At 44.6% G+C, this 15,390-nt stretch overlaps 1 protein-coding gene across 7 annotated transcripts in view; it reads left to right on the top strand.

Annotated features, from left to right (window-relative positions):
* The window catches only part of AKAP13 (A-kinase anchoring protein 13), a 281,375-nt gene that overhangs the window by 239,099 nt on the left and 26,886 nt on the right, over positions 1 to 15,390 (top strand). For all 7 annotated transcript variants that reach the window (XM_033919577.1, XM_033919575.1, XM_033919574.1 and 4 more), the window contains 8 exons: positions 1,142 to 1,205; positions 2,418 to 2,556; positions 5,501 to 5,613; positions 6,606 to 6,752; positions 7,234 to 7,484; positions 10,844 to 10,969; positions 12,283 to 12,400; positions 12,991 to 13,239. In XM_033919577.1, the coding sequence (XP_033775468.1) occupies positions 1,142 to 1,205; positions 2,418 to 2,556; positions 5,501 to 5,613; positions 6,606 to 6,752; positions 7,234 to 7,484; positions 10,844 to 10,969; positions 12,283 to 12,400; positions 12,991 to 13,239 (1,207 nt within the window). The remainder of the gene's footprint in view (positions 1 to 1,141; positions 1,206 to 2,417; positions 2,557 to 5,500; positions 5,614 to 6,605; positions 6,753 to 7,233; positions 7,485 to 10,843; positions 10,970 to 12,282; positions 12,401 to 12,990; positions 13,240 to 15,390) is intronic.

Raw genomic sequence — 15,390 nt, 5'->3', positions numbered from 1 at the left:
TTCTTTAATCCGCAGTTGGGAGAGAGGGGCGGGGACGTTTATCCTCGAAAAGAGCTTTGAAAATTGCCTGACTGAAATCGAAAGCTTGCTATCTCATATTAAAAAGCAGTATTTACAGATTTCTGGTGCCTGAGGGCATAATTATTTTAAGTACATTTCTGTATTTCTTTCCTAGTTTTCCTTGTGTTGGATGTATGTGCAAGTTGACTTATTAATATGTTTTAGTAGATTTAGCACTTGTCGGTTATGTTTGTCTTCCCTTAACTTTGTAATTTTTATCAATTTGTACATCGCTTAGAATTCGGAATAGGCGATTAATCAAATTTTATAATAAACTTGAAACTTGAGCTTTCTTGTAATTACTGGGGAAAATGAGCCCTGGCTGACCCTGCAAGGACAATTCTGTCAGGTGATGATATTGGAGTGGTGTTCTCACTATTTTTCACAAGAAATTTAACGGGCGAACTTTAAAGCCCACTATGAAGATAGAATCATAGTTTCACCCTTTATTGTGAAATGTATGTGAATAACTAAAATCAGGGCTGCCCAAGTCCGGTCCTCGAGATCTACTGGCAGGACAGGTTTTCAGGATATCCACAATGAATATGCATGAGAGAGAGATTTGCTTACCAAGAAGGCAGTGCAGGCAAATCTCTCTCATGCATATTCATTGTGGTTATCCTGAAAACCTGGCCTGCCAGTAGATCTCGAGGACCGGACTTGGGCAGCCTTGAACTAAATTATTTATAAGGGTGGACTAATTATATTTTATGGCATTTGCATTATATGTTTTAAATGCCACCTTGGAGCCTTACATGGAAAGTCAAAGAATAAGTAAATGAGTGTATGAATGTTCTTTTTGAAAGATGGCGCACTGGTTCACCTTTGACCCAGAGCTGTTTTCCCTTCTCAGATACACACTGTTTCTTGCAGTAGCCAAGAGTTCCCTGCAAATTTTCTCTCCCCAGCTCTGATAGGACCACACCCTGTTTGGCCATGAGATCTTGTAGAAGCAGACTCGGGGTTTGTCTGGCTGCAAGACTATCTTTCTAACTGGATGGGCGCCCAAGTATTGTTATTCCCTGTCTTTAGGTAGCGTTTGCAGTTCAGCGTCTTACATCCATTTTTGTTCTCCTTTCAGTATTCTAGAGGTCCTCAGGCTCAGGACAGCTCTTCATTGCCCACAGTTATTATGAGGAACAAATGTAAGTATTCTTCTTAAGAGTGCAATGCCGGATAAAGGTTTAAACTTGCAAAACGCAGTGGGAGAGTTTGTGCATGAGAGATATTCACAACAGGGCATCTGTGTGGCACCTAGTCTATAAAGGAAAGTAGGCAGCTGCTTTCCTTTATAAAATTAGTATAACTGGATATATAAGCATGTGCAGTTAGATGCAAAAAAAAAATAAAATGTAATTTTCAGGTAGGCGCCTACCTGAAAAGTAAGCATGGTTAGGGGTGAAGTTATTTCATGGAATGAGTTTGGTGCCAGTATTTTAGGCCAAGAAAACCCTGACCCCCAAATATACCGGTGCCTAACATTGATGCCTACGGGGACCTAAGTCGATTTATGCACCACTAAGAGCGAGTCTATAAACAGCACCCAACTTTGAATGGCATGCTGTAGAAGCTGTTTCCGTTGGCGCCTACCAGTTTTAACTGCCATTTATAGAATCGGGCCCTAAGTGTATCCAGGAGCACCCCACGCTAATGGATATTTTTATGCAGGACCTGGAAAGGACACGCTGGGCACGCCCCCAATAGTTGCTGTGTTAAATTTGTACTGACCGCTACACGCAGCCCACAGCTGACCCAGAAGCCTTCCCTCTTGATGTCAGAAGGAAGGCTTCTGGGTTGGCAGCGGCAGGAGCTGCTTCTTGTGGCTTTGTTGAAGAGCAGTGCGGCTGGGAGTAGGGAGCCGGCCAGACAAGGTAAACACCCATGGGAGGGAGGGAGACACGAATTTGGGACACAGCACAGAGAGAGGGAAGGATGACGAGGGGCACATTGGGACACGGAAGGGAGGAAAAGCATCGCATCGGGATAGGAAGGGAGGAAAAGGGGCGTGTTGACACAGGAAGGGAGAAACAGGCCCCAGTTTGTAAGTACGAGTGTGACGTAAGTCGGACGTTCTTAACCTGGGGACTGCCTGTACTTGTATGGAAAAGGCCTTGTTTATGGTCACTGTTTTTACTTAGCAGTACTAAAGCAGAATTGTGGTGTGGTATTAATCTTGGCAAGAGCCGTTCAGAAGTGGGAAAGCCGGGTGGTGGTGAGAACATGTTTGACTAGGGAAGAAAGCAAAATAAGTGGTTGCATTTGAACCTAGCACAGGTGGGGGCAGATAAGGTCTAGCAGCATCCTGCAAGTCTGTGAATTTTAGGGCTATATTTATACCTTTCATTCTGCTTATTTAGCTTCACAGCCTAAGGAACGTCCTAGATCTGCCATAGTTGTGCCCGATGAGAATACAATTAGTATGCTGCTGAATAACAGAAGGCCCCAGACAAATGCCTTAGTCCTGTCCAAGAGCATGTCAATTCAAAACATTGCTGGGTAAGTGTTACGTATTGAACTGCATGGGATTCTTTCATGAGGACAGTGTTTCCAAGCACATCAGTTTTGCCCAATGCTATGACGGCAATGAACCTCACTCCTAAGTCAGGGTATGTGAATCCTCTTAAACCATAGAAGTCAATAAAAAAGTTATCGTCTGCTGCAGTGGGTCCATGAGGAAGGCCAGAAGAAACACCCATAAAATCCAACGAAGCTGCAGTAGATGTAGGACAACAAAGAAAGCAAAAAAAAAAAAAAAAAACCCGACAAAAAACTGCAGAGCAGATGTATTTGATGTCAAGTCTTTATTTGCAACAAAAATGTTGTATTAATGTGGTACACGGTCCGTGATTCGATTAACGAACCTTCCTCAGGGGTCCGAGGAAATCCGCATAGGTCCACAAGGACTTACAAAAAAGGCCGGCCCGGCACATGGTTGTGGACCTTTGTGGATATCCTCGAACCCCTGAGGAAGATTCGTTAATCGAAACACAGACCGTGTCGGGTCCCTGTTCCACTTTGTAGTTAGTCCAAATTTTAGTTGTTTTAATAAAGAATTACCAGTACAAAATGGATAAAATATAGCTAGTAAAGTTAAGTCCTCAGAGAGATCCAAATCACAAAACTAAAAGAGAGAAAATAAAATTTTCCTTAGAAGACAAAGCTATACCAAAATCATCTAGTATACCAAGTAACTGAAACAGCATAATAAACAGGGTGCACACTATAGACACTGGTTATGTGCCTAGCCTGTTCTGTAAAGAAAAGTAGGCGGCACCTTCTCTTGCTAAAGAATGTGGTGAAATCAGCATAGCAGGGTTTAAAAAAGGTTTGGATAATTTCCTAAGAGAGAAGGCCATAGGCCAGTCTTTCTAACCCTGGACCATAGGAAGGAAATCATTGGCCTCACCCAAGTTGTGGGATTCACACGGAGGAGTATTTAGTTCCCTAAATGCAGCAGGTCTCATCTCTTTCTCCTGGCCTAAGCTGATATTTCACAACTGGCTCCTGGATCAATCGGGGATGTCTGCATAAGGTTATGCCCTGCTCTGTGACATCTTGGTTTGTGCTGTCAGTTAGAGAATGACATGGTGACAAAATTCATCACCGTTCCCGTCCCCGCGGGATATAATCCCATGTCGTTTTCTAGTGTCTATTTCAACCTCAGTCCTTCTACACCAGCATTCTTCAAAGCAAAGTGGTTGTGGCCATTCATACTCTGATTCTTATGCGAGTCAAGGATAATGAAGCCATTGTGACATCACTGATGTGATTGGCTCTTAGGCACTGGTGGAATGAGGCATTATGACATCACAATATCTGCTCTGGATACCAGAGACTGTCATTCTGTAGTGTCTGTTTCAACCTCAGACCTTCTACACCAGCATTCTTCAAAGCAAAGCTTGTGGGTCATTGGTTGTGGCCATTCATACTCTGATTCTTCCCTCTCTCTTTAAAGAATGACATGAAGATGGTTTCCCGCGGTTATTCACGGGGACGGGAACGGTGATGAATTTTGTCTCCCTGTCATTCTCTACTGTCAGTGAAAGTCTGGCTCAGCAATGATCTGGAATTCTGGTGTAACTGGGATTTACTACTTTGTTACTCAGTAAAGCACAAGCTTGTAGTTCAGTACATTTATGAGCACTGAGGGCTCTATTCTGGAAATAGCATCCATAATTGCTTCTGTTTTTTTCTATAGACGCTTTTAATGAAGGCCAGCCTTTTACTGGCCTACATTTAAGGCATCTGATGCATGCCTTTGGAAGCCCCTAGGCATGCCTACAGATGCCTAAGGCCACTTCTGGTGTAAGCCATGCCTGTGCTGGCCTTAGGTGGTCATAGGCATGCCTATGCACCTCCTTAGGTGCGAGTCATATATCTACACAGTAGGCGTCATTTGCTGCATCAATATATATATATATTTTTTTAAACATGCAACCCGATTGGTCTATTACAGGGATCTCAAAGTCCCTCTTCGAGGGCCGTAATCCAGTTGGGTTTTCAGTATTTCCCCAATGATTATGCATGAGTTCTATTAGCATACAATGAAAGCAGTGTATGCAAATAGATCTCATGCATATTCATTGGGAAAATCCTGAAAACCCGACTGGATTCCGGCCCTCGAGGAGGGACTTTGAGACCCCTGGTCTATTAGATAGTGGTAGGACGCCTACCACTGCCTACAATCAGGATACTGTTTTGAGAATCAGGGCCTGAGTGCTCTGACACTGAAGAGTTACTGACGAACATGTTGGATGGGAGAGTAGCACTCATCAGAAAAGTGTCTTTAAGAGTTCATATGCTCTTAGCTGAAGACTTTCTCTGGTCTCGCATTTCTCCTCGGCTCTGTACAGCTCCTCCACCCTTCCATGTCCCAAAACGCCCCTCATTGTCCCCCTCCATTCCGCTCGTGCATGTGGTCCGCTTACCCGGAAGCCTTCCCTTTGACGTCTGCGTAAGAGAGAAGGCTTCCAGGTCAGCGGAATGCATGCACGAGCCGTCGATCACGGCTTTTGCGAAGACCATAGGACCGTGTGAAGGAGCTGCTGCTCGCGGCTTTGCCAAGAGAAATGTGGCTGGGTGGAGGGAGCCGGCCAGAGAATGTAAACACCCGTGGGAAGCACGAATTTGGGACACGGAACTACGAGGAGGATTGCGTTTGGACAGGAAGGTAGGAAGAAGGGGTACATTGACACAGGAAAGGAGAGGCAGTACTCCGGTACATAAGTACGAGTATGACATAAGTTGAGCGTTCTTACTCTGGAGGCTGCCTGTATTTCTCCATTTGTGCTTGTAGTTTTTCTTTATATATTTTTTTATACTGTGAGGGCTCTGCAGTCTGCATTTGGGATAGAAATGCAGTCTTACAACGTGCATTTTAGAAAGGAGAAGCACCGTTTTCTCACTGAACAGCCATTTTCTCCGGTGGTTTTGTCTGCAGAGCTGGTATGGATGAAAATGCTTTAAGTACCTGGAGGGTCCTTTCTCAGTCAACAGACTCTCTACACAAAATCAACAAGGTCAACGAGTCTATGGAGTCTTTAACTGATGAAGGTAAGGAATCATTAAGACTCGTATATCTCAAGGAGCCAATAGGAAAGAGTTTATCACAAATCTTACCAATTCAAAGACAAAGTTGAACAAGTTCTTACTAAACTGGAATGTACTTAGGTGAGGCTGGACTCATTTAGAGCACTGGTCTTTGACCTAAGGGCCGCCTTGTGAGCGGACTGCTGGGCATGATGGACCACTGGTCTGACACAGCAGCGGCATTTCTTATGTTCTTAACCATAAAATAAGGAGTTTTCTGGTTTCTTTGTAAGACATGTGAACAACTAGAATGAGTGGGATGAGAAGAGCTTGGAAGAGGGCCGTGAAAGGCTGTTCTGTAAACTGAGTGCTAAAATTTACATTCTCATTGTACACATAGATCACTTCCCCCTCCCCATTCACGGTTTCCACACTCGCGGTTTCACATATTCACGATTTTTTTTTTTTTTGGGGGGGGAAACACTATATTTTACCATGTTCCCGCCTCTCTCCAGCCTTCTTCTTGGCATCCCGGCCTTACCTGGTGGTCTAGCAGGCTTTTGGGGCAGGAGCGATCTTCCTACGCTCCTGCCTCGTGTAGATCGCCAATAGGAAATGGCTGCCGTGAGCTCCCGTCGTAGTCTCGAGATCCTATTAAAGGTTTTTTACAACAATTGGATCAGATCAAGAATGTAGGCTGATTATTTATGTTCAAATCTATTTTATTAAGCAACAGTAAATACAACAACCAGAACAACCATGGTATGCAATTTCAACAAACATCCGCGGAGGACTGGACTCTTATGTCCTCCCCGGACCCACCATACCCCCACCCCCCGACAGAGAAGCTCCTCCCCCCCACCCACCCCTAAGATGATGGTGCACCAGTGCTGCCATTTTGTAGAAAATCAAGAATTCTGAGATGTTCCTCTTCCAAGTTGGTGATGCGCATGCACCGCTGTGCGCTTTTGGCACTATGCCCACGAATCAGATGGGGTTTTGTTTTTTTCTTGCAGGAACTGACATGAATGAAGGGCAGCTCATGGGTGATTTTGAGGTGGACTCAAAACAGCTAGAGGCAGAATCCTGGAGTCAAGTGGTGGATAGCAAGTTTTTAAAGCAACAGAAGAAGGATGTTGTCAAACGTCAGGACGTTATTTATGGTGAGATTTCAGATTGATTCTGTGATTCTGTTTGGCTTAAGTTTTTGTTTGTACTTTCCTTTCATTTTGCTCAGCAGATTTTCAGCTCATTTGGACATCCAGGTTTGCCAGAACAAGTCTCAAAGGGGATAATGTTGAAAAGGCCTTTTAATATAGATGAAATGATTTTTTTTTAAATTATCCCAGGGCTGCATGCGGTGCCAAGAGGGCCTGCAATTGTACGTGACCTGCATGTAGGCATGTTCAGGGTGGAATTTGGATGGTATATGGGGCAGTAGGGTGTGTCGTCAGCTTTGGAGATGTCATAATTTTTAAAAAGCAGGATATCCACACGAATAGGGAAGAAAAAATGACTTGTACTGGCCACCTTCAAAAGGACTAAGTTCTTCCTGTGATCTGACACGGGCTTAGTATCCCTTTTAACTCCTTTGAAACACTGTCCCTGAGTAGTTTGTCTTAAATGTTGTGCTGTCCTGAGCAGAGCTGATGCAGACTGAGATGCACCACGTCCGAACCCTGAAGATCATGAGCGACGTGTACAGCAGAGGGATGTTGACGGAACTTCAGTTTGAGCAGCAAATGGTTGAAAAAATATTCCCGTGCCTGGATGACTTGCTCAACATCCATAGTCAGTTCTTTCAACGGATTCTTGAGCGCAAAAGAGAGTCCCTATCGGAAAAAAGTGAAAAGAACTTCGTCATCAAGAAGATAGGTGACGTTCTGGTGAATCAGGTCAGCATTTATTTATTTAATTCCTTATTATATCCCTTCCTCCCCAAAGAGCCCAGGACAGGTAACAGGTCAACATTCACAATACACAGGATACAATTTGCCATAGTTACAATTCAAGTTTTTTTAGGTACAAGTATTTTTTTTCTAACTCAACACATGCTAGGGATCTAATACCAATATCCATAATATACAGTTTACAGGTTAAATTTAGTCATAGTTACAGTACTAGACTACATCGAAAAGCCCAATAGTAGAATGTCATTGGGAAGTCATTGAATGCAACGAGGAGCTTGCTTTGGAGTCAAATGATTTTATAAAACAGAAGAAAGAATGGAAACCCAATGCTGTTCATCAGGCAATACTAATCGCAGAGACTTACCCCTCCATGGTTTAGCGGCGGTAACTGCTCCGACGCTCATAGTTGTCGCTGCTGCCGGCGCCCACGCTACCCGTTAGTAAAGGAGGGAGTTAATTTTCCCAAACCGTTCCTTTGCATCATAAGGTCACCATGTGAAGTTTGTGTAATATACAATGTTTTGTTCCCTGACACCAAATTATATCCAAATATATTTATTTATTAAAACTTGGATTTAATGCCCATTTTACTACAGTTCACTTTGTCCTGCCCTAATTCCCTCCCAACAATCATAAGGCCTATGAAAACAGCCAGACCTTCGATGATTTCCTAAATGCCAATAAATGTGGTTCCTGACAAATTTCCAACAATACAGGCGGAAAAGAGGCAGTGCAGGCAAATCTATCTCATCAATGTTCATTGCAGATATCCTGAAAACCTGACTGGCTGGGGGTGGTTCCCTGTGACAGGCTTGGGGGTTCCCTGTGACAGGCTTGGGGGGTTCCCCATGACAGGCTTGGGGGGTTCCCCGTATCAGGCTTTGGAACATCTCTGCTGTAGACCAAACCTAGAGGATGGACTATTTTCTGTCAGTCAGAAATGATTCAGACCAATTCTAAGCATCTCCCCTAATCCCTATTTCACTAAGACAATGCAGCCTACAGAATGAAAAAAAACAGTGCATCATCTCCCCTGTCAGCATGTGATTACAAAGCACCACCAACGCGGTTTTAGTGACACCTCCAGAATAGAGATCATAAGAGATGAAACCACTTGAGCATTCTCCAAAAACCATACAGTTTTCTCCACTAACTTTACCCCCCAACCACCCTTCCAAAAATAAAGGAGATTGGAGACTGATAATATTGTCCAAAATACAGAAATCAAGATTCTATTTCTTTAATACCAGTCATGTAACTACCTACTTTTACGTAAAGAGGCATATGAATTGTCACAAAAATGGAATTTACCAAGTCATCTAGCCAAGGAGCAACATCATCTCATGCCTTCCTAAAAAAACTGGGAAAGAAATAGGATCTACCAAGTAAGCACTTAATTATAAGAACTACAGAGTATGAAATCATGTGCCCTGGAAATATCCTCATTAAGTCTCCACACTGGGAGCATCTCTCCTATAACCTATTGCTAAACTAAACTAAAGCTTAACTTTGTCTACCGAGTCATCATTCTGAGAAGGCTCGACTCGGTTTACAGCAATTAAATAAACAGGGAATGATTTACAAATGATAAATAGAAGACAATAGCAAAATTTCAAAAGAATTCATTTTCAAAATGTTTGGCAAATAGAGTCGTTTTTAAACATTTATGGAAAAATTGAAACAAACTGGAACTCCTTAAAAAAAAAAAAAAAAGGGGGAGATCTTTCCAGAGTTGAGAGAGTTTAAAGACCAAAGATTGACTGAAGATCTTGACTCCTTTAATCCCTTTTTTTAGAAAGAAGGGAGAGTTTAAATTGGGTAACCTAGCTAATTCTGTGCACAGAATTAATGATTTATTAATGGAGAGAACGTATAATTTTTCTCACAGAAAAGCTCTGGATTTATCTGCCTTTGCTCCGTATAACTAAATTCTTCCTTTCCACCATTCAGAATAGCCTCTGAACCTATAACCTGCTACTTCTAATTGTTCACAAAATATAGCCTCTTACCTCATTGGATTACTACTTTATACTCCTTCATAGATCTTTTTTCCATATTGCATATTTTAGCAAACAATTTTCACTCCAGACATGCTCAGAATAGCAGACCTGAGCAATTGTAGTCTCTCATGAAACCAGGGTTTGGAGTATGGGGTTTTAAAGCAATTCTTTTCACAGGAGCTATGCTATCTAATGCAGCTTTTAGATCATCCTTTCGGTTGATGGTCAACCCTACCTGTTTAAGAGATTCCGGTCTGCAACAGCAGACCCAAATTCTGGTACATCTTTATAGTGTTTGTTATTCCTTTGCCTTTGATTGATTGCATTAAAGATAATTGGATTAATGTTTTGAGTCTTCCCTGGTGGTAATAAATACTGGGTTTAACTGGATGTCAAGCATTGTGAGTTTCCTGGTCACAACAGACCTGTTAATTTCCTAACCGTGACACACTGATACATTGTAGATATATATTCTACCAGCATGAAATGATCTCAGACCAAGCTATGATCTGACTGGGAGGGGGGATGAGATAGTAATGTTCAGAACGCCCTTGGTCTTAAAATTAATATCCTACATATGGCCTTTGGAGCAGGTAAGGGATTTTACCAATTATTGCAATCCCAAATCCTGCATTGAGGCCAAAGAATCTTCACCAGCTCCCTGGGATGCCCTCCCTTTCAAAACATTAAAATCTCCCACTGAAAATGAATTAGTGTATGAACATAAGAGGTCCATCCCTCCCAGCGGTCCGCTCCCGCGGCGGCCCTCCAGCTCTATCACCTGTGCTGTGGTCCCTGACTATTCCTATAACCTACCTCAACTCCTATGCTATTTGACATTCATGCATTCAGTTAGCTCTTTCACCTGCTTCCCTGAAAGTAACTGATGGACAACTACCAAGAGAAAAACTGATCCCTGCCTACAACTCAAGCGTTCTGATCTGTGCAGTTGTGTACTTTCAACTATCTCCGGTTTCCAAAAAATAAGTCACTATAACGCTTCCACTTTTTTTTCTACCATGCTTTCATGAAAAATGGTAGCCATAAGAACATGACTGAGATAAGTAGTTTGTTCTCCTTTGCCCATGTGTCTCCATCAGACATAATGGAGGTCATTTTATAAAGCTGTTTGTCTGTAAATCGTGTTTTATACCTGGAAAATAGCTCTAACAAAATTGCACAGGGATAAACATGCATAATAGTAGATAGACTGAAAGATTGTACCTATTTTTGCAGGATGTGCATATACACAATTGTACTTACTTGATGGACCATTGGTCTAACCCAGTAAGGCTATTCTGATGTTCTTATGTACTATTTAACACATTTGTGTACATTTTGCAGTTTTCTGGTGAAAATGCAGAACGAATGAAGAAAACATATGGAAAGTTCTGTGGGCACCACAATGAAGCCATGAATTATTTCAAAGACCTACATGCAAAGGAAAAACGGTTTCAAGCATTTGTGAAGGTGATAAGACAGAGTACAATTCTGGGGTTCAAAAAGGGGACTGGATGACTTCCTGGAAGCGAAGGGGATAACAGGGTACAGATAGAGGTTTACCTTACAGGACACTGAGCGAATAGGGTATGGACATTTTAGGTTAGGTAGGGAACACTTTCAGGTCATGGACCTGGGGGGCCGCCGCGGGAGCGGACTGCCGGGCACGATGGACCCCCTGGTCTGACCCGGCAGAGGCAATGCTTATGTTCTTATGTACTGTATATTGTGAGGAGGTATGTGCTGACGTTAGAGCATGAGGTAAAGAGTGGCCTAGTGGTAGAGCCTAGAGAATGACATGGTGGTGGTTTACCCGCGGCCACCGCATTTTAGCCGCGGGTCACCCGCCGAAAACGGGGAAGAAAACTAGCAGTCGCTGCGGTGATGGGGACAAGGCCATTCACCGCCCACGGGGCGGTGAATGGTCTTGTCCCCCGCAGTGAGGCATGAAGGATCGTGCGGTCCCCGCAGCTCACACCCGCCCGCCCAATCGATTCCAGTGTCCAGCCAGCTCTCTCCCCTCTCCTCACCCCAGTCCTCAGATCCTCCTCCTCGGCGACCCGCACGCTACCAGAGAGCCGCGCACACCCGCCGCTGCTCAGCCTCGATCTTCTGCTCTGACGCAACCGGAAACAGGAATTTGCAGCAGAGCAGAAGATCGAACACTGAGCAGCCGCGCGTGTGCGGCTCCCTGGGAAAGCGCACAGGTTGCCGAAAAAGAAAACCCACAAACCAAGGTGAGGAGAAGGGAGAGAGCCGGCCAAACACCAGGATCGACCGGGCAGGCAGGTAGTGGCCGCGGGGACCGTGCGATCGCTAGTGTTCCCGGCTCAAATTGGAAGGAGGGAGTGAAAGGAAAAAGGCTTATATGGATGCAGCGGGGACGGTGACGAGGCGGTGAATGGGATGGCAGTGGCGGTGACAGGGCGGTGAAAGGGGTGACGGTGACGGGGCGGTGAAGGGATCGGCGGTGACGGGGCGGTGCAGAGGATGGTGGGCCGGTGACGGGGCGGTGACGGGGACAGATTTTTTCCCCGTGTCATTCTCTAGTAGAGCCGCTGTCTCGGCACCCTGAGGTTGTGGGATCAAATCCCAGTGCTGCTCCTTGTGACCCTGGGGAATCCTCCATTGTCCCAGGTACAAAATAACCCAAGTACCCGTATATAGGGAAACCGCTTTGAATGTGTAACCACAAAAAGGCAGCATACAAGTCCCATCCCCCCTTTCCCCTCCCCCCTAAATATTGCTAAAAGAGCTTTAATTAATGTTTTTCATCATTTCAGAAAAAAATGAGCAGTTCGGTTGTAAGGAGATTAGGGATACCAGAATGTATCTTGCTGGTAACACAAAGGATTACAAAGTACCCAGTACTCCTGCAAAGAATGTTACAGTACACCAAAGGTGAGTGTTAGATTTGTTGATGTAAATGTTTTATTTTAAATATTAATAGAAATTGAAAATGTTCATAAAGGACCACAATAGGTTGATGGGTAGTAGAGAATCAATACACTACTCCACTGCCACTGGAACTTACAAAAGATACTACCCACAAGGCAGAATAAGTCACTAGGTTCTAAGAGTGGTAACTCAAAGGCGAAAGCCACTGTGAATGTAAACACAACCCAAAGAATAATGTAATAAATAATGAATAAATTAATGTGATAAGGTACCCTCAGTGTGCCCAAACACATTGATTTATACAGACTTTTCAGCATAAAAATGTATGCATGTAAATGGAAACCCTGCCCTCTGAGACCCCTGTAAAGGCTTGGGTAAAAGTACGTAAGTATAGGAACCATCCACAAGTTTCTGCTCAAATATTGGGAGGGTTGCTTCATGAAAAGACCCCATTTTATCCACGGAAAAGGCCTTTTAAATCATGCCACTTGTGCGTGATGAATCCGTATTCTTTTATTGGTAGTCAAAATTCATTCTTAGCCTGTTGTGAAGAATTGTTTTCTGAGTGCAGCGACTTCTCTTTGTGTTTTAAGAAAATGAAGTGGACTCTGAGCACGTGACACAGTCGTTGCATTTGGTGAAGGACGTGATAGCGGCGGTGAACAGCAAAGTCAGTAACTATGAGAAGAAGAAGCGTCTCCATGAAATCTACAACAGAACAGACAGCAAATCTATCCAGAGAATGAAGAGTGGACAGATGTTTGCCAAGGAGGATCTGAAGCGCAGGAAACTGGTCCGAGATGGTACCGTCTCTTTGAAAACTGCAGCTGGAAGATTGAAAGGTCAGAGAAGCAACCGATGCTGTGGGCTATACAGCGACATGGGGCATTTAAAAATAATATAAGGAGGGCTGGCCAATAGCTCAATGGCAGTGCCGCAGGGGGAAGACTTGAGTTAGATTCCTACTGGGGAAGGGGTTTGGTTGTAAAGTAGGTTTCAAACAGGTGGTTGTGAACAAAGATCCATGACATCATAAACCAGTAGAGGCCCGTTCTGGTTTTTGCTGAGCCCCCTCCTCAAAAAAGTAGAAGGGATAAGAGTTTCATCCCAGTGACATTGAGCTCATTAGAGTTAACTGTCTTCTGTTTACTATAGAACTTTTTTTTTGGGGGGGAGGGTGTCGTACTGTATTTTTAACTGCCTCATATTTGGGTTGTTCAAAGCTGCTATGGTTTTTTTTGTTTTTTTGTTATTTTTTATAATCTTTATAATCTGTTTTGTTTTGGTTTTTTATAATCTATAATTTTTATAATCTTTACATTTTCCAACTACAGTTGTGCATACAAATAATTCATGTACATATAATCTATAATAATAAAATGTTAGTCGCGCATGCGCACTCTAAAGTCGTGTTCCCTGATCCGTCGCGGACATGAGAGTGCGCATGCGCGCTTATCACACATCGGGCTTACCACCACTGCAGCCAACTGAGGTCTATGACGCAGCTCAGCCTCTTCAAACAATGCCGCTCCTCCTCTTCGGGCAGCAGGCTCCTCTCACGCGCCCAGCGCCACCGCTCGGAGGCCGCCGGGACAGAGCTGCGGCGCCAATCGCCTCCACTAGTAGGGCAGCCAGCTGCCGATCTCCAGCGGGCGAGGTATCGGAGGAGAGGGATCGCAGCCGCTCGGCGCCCCCACCGAGGAGCCCAGCAAATTTCCGCCCGGACTCTTTAACTGACCCCGCCGCCCGGTGGCGATTCCAGCAGCGTGTTCAACAGTCTTCACACACTGCTTCGGGCCCTTCTACTGCCCTGATTTGCTCTGCCGCATCTCTGATGATGTCATCAGAGACGCGGCAGAGCAAATAAGGGCAGTAGAAGGACCCGAAGCAGCGTGTGGAGACTGCTGCACACGCTGCTGGAATCACCAGGTTTGTAGTTGGGCCCGCGGGAAGGGAAAGTGGGGTAGAGGAAACGCTAATGCTGCTGCCCAGGGAATTGGTGTGGGGGGAGGGAAATGGAGGGGGAGGGAATGCTGCTTTGGACAGACAGACAGAGGGAGGAAGGGAGACAGAAAGAAAAGAAGAAAGACACAGGGGCAGGGAGATACACAGAAAGACAGACAGACAAAGAGGGACAGAGACAGAAAGAAGACAGCGGGAGTTGCGTCAGGGGGGGTGCGGGATGTGGCAGAGGGAACTTTTCCAATGGGTGCAACTGGGCGGCTGTCGGGAACCTCTGATCAGGGGCAGAGCAAGGTAAGTGTATCATAGGGATAAGAAGGAGGAGGGGGGAGAAAAAGGAAGGGATGCCTACTGCTGGACAGGGGGAGAAGGAAAGAGGTGCTGATGGACAGGGGGGGTGACGAAAAAGGAACGGGCCTAATGTTGGACAGGGGGAGAAGGAAAGAGGTGCTGATGGACAGGGGGGAGGTAAAACAAAGGGAGATGGGCTGCTGCTGCATAAGGAGAGCAGTGAAGGGGTAGTGGTGGACACAGGGGAGGTAAAAGGAAGGGAGAATGGACAGGGGGAGCAGGCAAGGGGTGGTGATGGACAGCCAAGGAAAAAGAAAGACAGAAAGAAAGAAAGCGGCTAAGGAGAGAGAGAGAGAAAGAAATAAAGGCAGACACACACAATATATTCTAGCACCCGTTAATGTAACGGGCTATAAGACTAGTATTACAAGAAAAGCACAATAAACTTACATGTGGTAATAAGCAATTATTTTCCCCCACCCTCCCACCTATTAATCAAGAAAATAAATACCCACAAGATACTAATTAGTTTTTGTTTTTTTAATTCATCATGAGCATCACATGGCCCTCGTAGATAGTATAGATTAGACCGGAGGGTTAGGACTACGATGGGAAGATAGGACTTCAATGAGAAACCAAGGTGGCAAGGGAGCCCCTTCTGGTGATTCAGACAGGTCGTGACCTGTTTGGGCCGCCGCGGGAGCAGACTGCCGGGCAGGATGGACCTATGGTCTGACCCG

Source organism: Geotrypetes seraphini, chromosome 14 (assembly GCF_902459505.1).
Source record: "Geotrypetes seraphini chromosome 14, aGeoSer1.1, whole genome shotgun sequence".
Classification (NCBI taxonomy): domain Eukaryota; kingdom Metazoa; phylum Chordata; class Amphibia; order Gymnophiona; family Dermophiidae; genus Geotrypetes; species Geotrypetes seraphini.
Note: the sequence above shows the minus strand (reverse complement) of the source record. Positions and strands in the feature narration are given on the sequence as shown.